At 34.6% G+C, this 10,758-nt stretch overlaps 1 protein-coding gene across 1 annotated transcript in view; it reads right to left on the reverse strand.

Annotated features, from left to right (window-relative positions):
- The window catches only part of PTBP2 (polypyrimidine tract binding protein 2), a 51,299-nt gene that overhangs the window by 32,215 nt on the left and 8,326 nt on the right, over positions 1-10,758 (reverse strand). Inside the window, exon 2 of the mRNA XM_010163087.1 lies at positions 6,190-6,265. Coding sequence (XP_010161389.1) covers positions 6,190-6,211 — 22 coding nt within the window. The 5' untranslated portion in view covers positions 6,212-6,265. The remainder of the gene's footprint in view (positions 1-6,189; positions 6,266-10,758) is intronic.

Genomic DNA, 10,758 nt, shown 5'->3' on the forward strand with positions numbered 1-10,758 from the left:
CCAACATTTAAAATGTTTGAGAGAGAGAATAAAAAAGGAGATACTACACTCAAAAATAAGATAAAGAAGAAGAATGGGAAGTTCTCGGAAGTCCATAGTTGTTAACCTTAAATTTAAAGGTTACATGTTCAGTGTTAATTATACTTGCTCAGTTAGTGGTATTTTTTTGTTGTTGCTTTGGGGCTTGAGGGGGGTGTGTTCTACAAGACTTTGTATTTCAAAGGACTTTATACCCTATTATCCTCGCCTTTCTAGGCCATTACAACATTGTGGAAGTCTTACCACTTGAACTAAAGCAGTAACTAGTAGTAATAGGTGGATTTTTACCATGGACATTGGCCTTGTGCAAAGGAAAATCTTTACCAATCAGTAATAAAACTATCTTATAGTACAAAGAATATTGCCTTTCAGGTATTTCAGTTTAAATAATTAAACACCTTCAAGCAATTAAAAAATTAAGTACATAGCTTTTAACTGCCACATCTGCACACAGGCTGCACCTCTGTTTCAAAACCCACTGTGCACTGAGTAAGTTTTCTAAGCAACTACGATAACACACGATATGGTACAGTGGCTGTTCAATGTTGCACAGTCTTTAACTAATGAAATTCCTTTTGGCCCTTAAAATATGTAAAAAACTACAGCTAGAGTGAAATGCAACTGAAGTGGAACAAAAATTAATTACCATGGCATAATGATGCAGACAGAAATTAACTAAATTAATAATAATAGCCACATTTTATTTCTCCCATCTTGAGGTTTTTTGAGGTTTTTGGTTTGGTTTTGTTTTAAAAGTTCCTTAATTTACAAAAACATCTATTTTTCAGGCATGCAAAGCATAGAAATTTAGTTCATTCACATGCACATGCCCATATATATCTGTAGAAAAATGTTAATTATAGTTTATTACTAAATTATTATACTTTCCAATCACATGTGCTGTACTTCAAATCTTTCCAATTACTATTAATTGTAATAAATTTGCAAACTTCAGAAGTAAATTACCTATGTTTAGGCATCATTAATGTTAACTAATAACCAATTTTACTTAATGTACCATCAAAACTAGCACATCTATGTTTATACCCCAAGTTAAACACAGCACTTGAAATATTATTAGCTTGTACGCCTCAGTGCTAAGTATTCTGTTAGTACAATGAATTACCTACCAAAGTCGCTAACATTTCCTGCTAATGAAGTAAAAACAAGATCAAGATTAATAGCTTTAATCATTTAAACCTCCAGGAGTTTGGTGAGCTCAGTTGCAAAATGATTTTTGAAATGTTTTTAGTGATTGAATGTAAACACCCAAATGTGAAAAATGAAACTGGCAGCAGCTATAGTAAAAAAAAACAAAAAAAAAACCAAACAAAACCTGCCACGTCTTCTGCTTCAATCCCTTGTCTTTAACAAGTCAATTTGCATAAAACTTTCATCAACCTCTTTCACTTTTTATCTACTTTTCTTCAAAATTTTAATTTTTTTGTGTGGATTTCAGCACAGTTCATGGCATGAGTATCTTCATATATATCGCTGTTCCTACAACTTCCATGAAACAGTCCCCACTTGAAAAAGAAAAAAAAGCCTCAAGAAGTTCGGCACAAAAGTAACCCATCACAGAGAAAACACCTTTTCTAGTTCTTTAAGAGAAGGGACTTTTTTCCTTAGACTTAAAAGCTGCAGAAAAAGCAACTGCATCTACATATTTGCTGAACATACAGCACTAAAAGGTGAAAAAAGTTATTTATGTACAGTCATTTACAATGCACATAACTAATATATTTTAAAACATCCAGAGTCAGAACTGTATTTTTTAAATATCCTGGCTTCAGCTCTGGTAACAGAATTCTGTTATCAAACCATATTTTAATTTACACAAACTGCCTTTCTAGCCATTTTTTTGCTATGCATCAACAGGGAAAAAAATGCATTTGCAGATCTTTATGAGAGGGTTATGTTCTCCAAAGAGATCGGAACCAAGCAATATTATGATAGAAAACAAGAATAGACTTTGACAATATTTTCAGAAATGCTGAAGGAAAACACTAGTAGTAGTTCAAGCAGTAGTAGGAGGCTTGTGGTTCTGACAATACTACTTCACCATATCAACGTCAGCTGGTGCTAAAAAGCTCAGAAACTTAAATATCTAACATCAAAAAGAGAACATCTAAGAAAAGCTCAGATATTTGCCGAGCTGGAACCTTAAAAGCTGTACTCCCTTGCAACAAATTCTGATCTAGTAGATGGGATTCTTCCCTCAGTGTTTAAAGAATGATGTTCTGCCATACTGCTCATAAACTAATTCAGGGGGAAAAAAAAAAAAATCTTGTATATTTAAATATAAATGCTTAACTGAAATGAAATTACACAACAATAAGAACGGTAATCAAATTATGTACAAAACACGCAATACAAGGGCTCAGAATTAAGTGGCAGAAGAACTCACACGTAAGTCATCCTCAATTAATCCAAATTAACTTTCTTTGAAGGCTGTTCTGTTACAAAAAACACACAAAGTATTTAAAACAGTAACTTGACTTGCACTAAATATTAATATAACACACTGAAAATTTCCCTTAATCTATATTGTCTTGAAGATGGATACTGATGACAAAGCTGTTTAGAAAACGCTCAAGAATCAGGCCTTGTATTCTGAGTAAAGTCCTTTGGACAACAAGCCCAACATGCTAGCATTTTCCCTAATCCCATACTGTTTATCAGATTACCAGTGGTTCAAATAATCAGTAAGAATGCAAACCAAATGTTTGTCCAACAATTTTGCAAGTTACTTTCACAAAAAAAGAGAGAGGAATACATATGTAAGACTCCCTATAGGGCAGAGAAAGCATTAATCTTTCATGCCTTTCTCTGACCGAAAATTAAAGGAAGAGTATTCATAAAAGTGCTGAAGTACTACAGTATTCTAGCTGAATGGCAGCTGAATATCAAAAAAACCTCATGGAATTGTTACCATGATAAAAGGGCAGGACGATAATTTCTAAAAACCTCATCTCCAGTGTCACCTTTAAAGACACAGTCCCCGGTTCTACCAAAAACACCTACTTCCATGAAAAGGTCATTTTTTGACAACTTAGGTAATTTGTTTCAGGTTACTATTTCTATAGCAGAGATTCAGAAAGACAAGAGACTGCAATTCACAAGATTTTGCTCCAAGTTGAGGCCTGCTAGAGCACTGCTAGTGACAACTGGTTTTTCATTGTGTATACTTTTACCAACAAGGCTCAGAGGATTACAAAGACAAACTGTCTCTTTCTTCTGTTCATCTAGGTATCTCTTTGGAAAAATACCAGGGGATCAGATGTTTAAAATATCAAAGTCAAAACCAGAACAGGTTTCTACATACTCCAGAAAACAACAACCACGGCTCATAAAATCATGACACTTCCAAACTCTAAGAATGAAAGGGCAAGAACAAGTATTAGTTTAAGAGTTACAGAGTAGGTTGATTTCTACAAGTCTCCTTTACAAAGAACTTAATGATTACAGATTCTCTTGAGCCCTGGAAAAATCTGAGGAAGATTCATCACTACTATGCCTTGGCTAAAGAAAAAAAAAATTGTTTTCACAAAAGTTTGAAATTCTTCTAAAGAGAAAAGTAACAACAGAACTAAAGCAAAAGAAGGAAGTTAATTCAGACTTAAAGAATATTTTAACTCATCTGGCTTCAGGAGACAGGTACAGAAAAATTAACATACGGGTTTCCATTTCAGTTCTAATTAATTCTGAGCCTACAATCTGAACTTGTAAACTGTGCCAGTACTTCCAGGAAAAAGTACTTCCAGGTTCACAATAAACAAGACAGCTATGGGAGAGTATATTCAGAAAAAGAACTGAACTGTGGATTTAGCCTACTCTACAGGTTTTTTAACGCTATTTAACAAAGGCAGGCAGGCAGAGAATAAATTTTAATACAATCCCTAGAAACTGCTTAAAAACAAACAAAAAACCTAAACCAAACTAGCCCCCTTTCCACTGACCTCTACAGAGAATGGCTTGAATTATAATACTGCATTCAGATTGGGTTTTTTCTGTTTGTTTGGGATTATTTTTCCCACCAACCTCCTTTATATATTATACAATTAATATGAAAACTTTTGTAACAAACTGGTACTACAGTAACCAGGTTACTACTCAGACCACTGTTGCTTGTTAATGAGATCATTTCTGAGAAGTCATTTATAGTTCTGGATGCCTAGAGACATATAAGGAGGTCTTACTTGTATAAAATGTAAAGAATTAATTTCTGAACTCTCTCACTAATGCTTCTTCTTTGGTAACACCAAAACCAAAAAACAACCAACCAAACAAAACCAAACAAACCCCCAACCAACACAAACCCCAAAACCTAAATCAGTTTAAAAAGGGGAGGAAACAAAAACAAGGTGGGGAGGAGAATCTGTATTTGTTAAATATATCAAACTCCAAAGTCCACATAATGGAACCAAAGCACTCTTTTCCATTTTAAGAACTTGTTGAGGAGAAAATAATTTCTATTTAAAGTTTGAGCTTTCTTAAACAAGCTTCTGTATTTTTTCTTCTGAAAATTCAAAATTGTAATAATTCTTATTTATTTTTTTTCCCCTTTAGCTTTTTTTTTTTTCCTTTTATAAAGTAACTTGCATTTAGTTTTCCCAAACTAAAAGTTTCTTTGAAAAATATATGGAAAATTTGGTAACATTCAGGACTTTGTCCTGGTAACTGCTGTCCTTTCCTTGGATTCCACTGCCCAAATCCAAGCCCTCATGCACACAATTCAAACTCCTTTTCATTCTAATTTCTCATTTAAGTAAAGCAAACTGCTGAAGCACTAATATCCAGGACTTCAGAGGACATCAAGAAAATGAAAACAAGAAGAGGGATCTCTGTCAGAACAAGAAGGAAGTGAGAAAAGCAGGGGAGATTAAAAAATGCACTATACACTTCATTTTTAATTTATTCCACGGAAATACATTTTCACCTTTGGTTATGGAACTGCCAATGGAAGTGGTTCTCCTCTCTTCTGCCACCACACTCCTCCACCCCACACTGCACTGCACCTAGCAATTGTGCAACCACATGACTCATCAGTAAGTTGCTCCAAGGGAAAACTACACTTATTGGCAGTAGTTTAATTCTGGATTAGCTCATTCTGCAAGCGGATGAACTGTAAGAGTGGAGCAGAAGCATGTGGAGATGGGGGTTTTTTCTGCTTGTGCACAGAAACTACTCAATCTGGTAAGAGCTGCGACCACAGCACCCTAAACGTAACATGAAATTGCACTCTGAATCCCAATCTTTTATTACTAGATTAAAAGGAATGAGTTTGCTAATAATATCAGTAACTATACTGCACATAAAAATAAAGAAAATAAAGAAAAATTGATCAGGCATATTAAAGCAGTGAACCAGGCAACTCTTTGGAAAGCCCAGCAACATACTGATGACATAAATCAATTCCTCCATATCTGAGGAAAGGACAAAAAAATGCACAGGGGAAAAGAAAGAAAAAAAAAAATAAAAAAGCAAGACCTCTGAAGTGAGGCCTTCAAGGGAATCCCATACATGTTCAACATACAGAAGCATTAACTGCAACTGAAGCATTTCAGTATGTATCAATTCATGAAAAGCCTTTCTATCTAGCATCCCCAGAAATTTGACTGAACCATACTCACTTTGCACTGATGTTCTGAGATTCTACTGCTGCGATCTCAGACTGAAGTAGCAAAGTGAAGTTTCCTGCTTTAGCAGTCTAAACCAGACTGGAACAAAACTGTTTTCCTGAATCCATACTATATGATGAAACTGGCACAGCATTCTTCCCTGTAATGCCCAGACTCAGCAGACGTCTATGTATGAAAAAGCTGATGTCATACAAGAGTTGTTAAGCTATTTACCTTTGCTCGGAAGTTGTGATTCCTTACTTTGAAGGCAGTTGTACAACACAAATGTAATTTTTCATCCCATTCCCCCCCAACAATTTAGTGTACAGACATCTGAAAGTTGCCTCTTGTTTTATGTATTATTCTTCTCAAGATACTCAAGGTTTGTGACTATATACAAGGTCACTCCAGTCTAATGCATGCCAACAGTTTTTCCACAATGGATTCTTCTTTCAGAGTTCTCCCCTTGTTAACAGGAAATGAATCCAAGTTAAATGATAGATTTCTCCTTTGAAAGGGCATCACTTACCAGTAACTACCATGCTGCTCATGTTAGAGTTCGGGCTATTGAGTACACTGCCTGAAAGAAGTTCGTCAGATCCTCTCTAAAAAGAAAGAGACAGTAAGAGATTTTTTTTCCTCTATTTTGTGATTTTTAAAGATGGTATTAAAAATGTCAGTTTGACAGGAAAAATCTTTAGAAGAACTTAAGCAAGCATAACCAAACCTATTCAGGTTTGGCAGACTTTTCAGATAAGTGCAACAACTTGAAATCTAAGTAAAGCAGTATATTTACATGGCAATCTTTGAAATGAGAGGAGCTTAAGCACAGTTGTTTCACCCACCCCTGAAATGTAGCCACCTCCAGACACAACGAGAATTGCTGAACAATAATTTTGCCCAGCATTTCAAATTAAAATATTATTATAATTAAATATATTTAATACATTTCAGTAACATTTTAAAAAATTTAAATTAACCTATTGTTTTAATATACTAATATATGTATATATTATATCTAGCTGAAACTACAAGGGAAATCTATACAAACAGAAATATGGAGTTTAGCTCATTTTTTTTTTTTTTAAAAAAAAGACTTGTCTTCATAGGAAATGATAAATTTTCATTTGGGGGATATCCATTTGTCCTGTAAAACACACTTTAGGGCAGGGAACTACATCTTCATTATAATCCTTAAAACATGACATATCAATTAAACTTTTTTTTGAAAATGACTCGAAAGTGGGCTGCAAAAATCAGAGGGGGGTTTTGTATTGAAAACGTACAAGATAATCTTTCCTTCTCAAATTATTTGCAAGATGGGCATTTCATACAGCTGAAGAGGCTTTTGCTTCTTTTCACGCCTTTTTTTTCTTCTTTCTTCTACCCAAAACACCCTCCATCCCTCAAGACTTCACCTCTTAAAAAGCCCCCCAAAATATTTAGGTGAACCTTCATTAAAAAAAATTTAAAAGACAATAAACCTGACATCCTTTGAATATTATCTTTAATTTCTTATTGGTTCTTTCTCCACTTCAAAAGTATTTCCCCAGCACCTTTAACACTAATCCAGGTCACTGCTAAAATGGAAATGAGGAAAGAAAAGTTACTAACCATCTTTATAAAAATAAATGTTTTTAAATCTGTTGTGGATACTACAATAGAATCTCAAGAATAGTTAGTGAATATGTTTTACAGGGCACCTCAATGCTGCATACTAAATTAACCTGAGGACATCACCTTTCTAGGAAGCACAGTTGCAAGATACATGAAATCAAACTTTTAACATTTTATCATAGTGCACTGTACATGTGTCCATGCACAGAACAGTGTTAGTTTGTATAATCCACACCTGAAATTCACCAGCTCTTAAAAACAGTATATATGTGTATACACACACACAGCCATTAAAGTTTACTTAGTTTTCACCATCAGCTCTGAAGAATCTTTATTGAATACTCTAAGCTCTTAAGCATATATAGCAATCAATAAAGCTGTGCCTATCAAATCAACTATAGATTTCCTTTAAAATCGAATAATGCCCAATATAAAGATTAGGTAGGACCATGTCTTGTCCTTCTCAACGTGTGAACAGATCTCTAATCAGACATAACCAAGGAAATATTTAGCTGGACAAAACTGAGAAACAAGTTAGAGTAAGTTATGGAAACTCTTTGTTAGTGAAACTACATTGCTTTCTACGGTAAATACAACACACTAACCCAGGCACTCAGTGGAAGTTGAAATATAAACATTCCTTCTTTCTCTTTAATGTTCTCTTTTTCTTACATAGTATTTACTTGGGTAGAATACTGCAAAGTTCAAGATTACTAGCAGTATTAGCTCACTCAATGGTAACTGCAGTTATCTCTGCTTACTGCTATCCACCTATCATTGCTTGGAAGCCCTTGTCTGTATGTAGCCTGGACATCTGGACAGCTCGACTGAAGAGGCAGAAGTAGCAGAAAAGACTGAATCAGTTCATAGTCAGGCACATTAACATAATTCAGCAGCATTTCTTTTTCCTTAATATGCCAGGCATTAATGTGCAACAGTACAGCAGTTACTACATAAACAGCTGAAGCATCCCCAGTATCAGCTGAATGCTCTTCCTAAAACCTGATGGAAATTTACAGTTCTGAAATATCTCACATTTTACTTGTCTTCAGCTTCAAAAAGTTATTTACATTAGCAACTGCTGACTAGCAGAACATAAACTTCTTGTTCCTAGTAAATCAGGCTTTCAAAAAGCTGTTAATTTCTTAATCCACAGCAGAAAAATCCAAAAGGAACTCAAATTACTCAATAGAGGGGATATTCAGTTACTGTATTTGTGTTTCATGAACAATTAAAAGAGTTTTCTCTTCATTTTGAAACATATCATTTTGCATTTAATGAATACATTCAGAGTCAATCACAAAGATTTTGTCACTACACTTGAAAAAGTTTTAACAGTTTTGCTTCAGAAGAACAAGTAAATGTGAACTCATTATTGGCTTGTATCATAAATTCTACATTTCTTTTATTCTCATAAATCAGTGTTCACAAGTCTGATTCACAGATGTACAGGCTCGTACATGGAATGTTCTTCCAGTTCATCATTAAGTCACAAACATACAGAAAACCTCTGCTAACTCATTCCCATACATACTTGCCAAGCTTTTGGTAAAAGACAAAGATATCTCTTACCATGGGAGTTATAACCTTTTTTGATATACATGGTTATTTTTCCTTATCGGTTCTCAGGCAGCCTAGACAGCTCTGCACTTCATTCAGTATGTAACTTTAAAACCAGCTATGCAGCTAAAGACACGTGAAGGACTTGGACACAGAGCAGTTAAATTACTAAATCAAAAGCAGTAACTGCCTGGTAATTGTAATTTACTTCAAAAGGGTTATCTTTAAGATGACAGTTGTTTAGTAAAGCAATTTAATATAAGCACTTCAAGTAAGCCAATGTGTATTCTTGAGACTGGCATTACTATGTGACACAGGCATCTCCTGAATTACAGCGTAGACGTAAATACTTATTTTACTCACATTCATTCAGCAGAGATAAGACTTTATTCAATTTGTGATTTGGGGTGCTTGGCTTTGTTTTTATGTGCATCTTCTTTTAGAGGGTGCTAAACCAAGAAGGACTGGCACCTTGCTCTTCATCGCTCCAGTACCTCACACACAACTTTCAGAATTATAACCCATTTCCCAAGTATCCTGAACATTCGCTAGTCTTATTCTCAAGCACGCCAGTTCTGTTAGTCAAATCATGCAAAGCAAAGAAACCTTTAAACTAATTTAGGTAAATTCTATGGCGGGTTTCAGAGATAAGGAAGCTACGCTCAAATCTTTGAAGAACATAGCAAATCAGATTCAATGAAGAATGGAAGATCCAAGAGCAATGTTCACTTAACTCTTTTCCCCATCTGTGCAAACTGCTGTGTTCTAAAGAATCAAAGCAATTTTGAGACTGTATAACAAGACTGAAGATCACAAAGGCATAGATCACGGGAATGTGCAAATCTAAGTTAAAATAACAAACAGAGAAAACACCACAATGATTTTATTTCGTCACAGACTGCAAAGGAAGTTCCCATGGTAGAGACTAATTGAAGATCTATTTTAGCATGAGGGAAGGAGATTATAAAGGACAAAATACAAACTGCTATTATACTATTAATAGGTCATCTTCTAGCAGCTAGTCCTCAACAGCACAAGTTTTTAATGCCATTTCTATTCCTACCAACATCAGGAACATTAATTTACATTAATCTTCCACAAAAGCTAAACCACTAACTATTCAGATCAGAGACATCCAGAACATTACTTCATGAAACTAGCATCTGCCAAAATACTATTACACAAAATAAACATGGGAATTATCAAACTAACTTCTTGCAGTGAGTGAGCCTTAGATTTGTTGCAGAATCAATACTGTCTTCTCAATGAAGCCCATGTTATCACACCCTTGCCCCCATAAGAGCATTTCCACTGGTGGTGTGAAAACAGCATGTTAATGTGTGGCTTCAGCCAATGGAATTACATAAAACTGACATGTAGGATCGCTTTCAGAAAAAGATGAAAAATACACCTACTCAGATTTTGAATATGTATTTCAGAGAAACTTAAAGATTATATATACAAAAATTATTTTATATTCTGTAAATTGAACATATCATTTCAATATTTCAGTTAATTTTTGTAAATGAATACACTTACTGTACATACTTTGTTTCTTCTACTATTTAAAAAAATCAGTTTTACAAAGAGAAAGTCCCTAGCTTGGCAAATTCATCTCCTAGCTCCTTCCTTTAACAGTCATCGCTAATTCAGAATTCCCCACTACACAATCTGGATTTACACAGCAGATTTCAGACTTTTTCCCCGCCCTGTAACAGACTACTATAAAGCTTCACGCTATCACAGGTTATATTAAGTAGCTGTGCAATTTCAGGAAGTCACTACAGTCATACTATCTTTCCAGGCTCACCAAAAATATACTATTTAGAAGTCTCTGACAATTACTTTCAAAATATTTCAAATATTCCCCAGGTTTTATTACATCCAAGATTAAAAAAAACCAACAAATCCCGCCCCCCCC

Source organism: Antrostomus carolinensis, unplaced genomic scaffold (assembly GCF_000700745.2).
Source record: "Antrostomus carolinensis isolate BGI_N321 unplaced genomic scaffold, ASM70074v2 scaffold2820, whole genome shotgun sequence".
NCBI classification, from domain to species: Eukaryota; Metazoa; Chordata; class Aves; order Caprimulgiformes; family Caprimulgidae; genus Antrostomus; species Antrostomus carolinensis.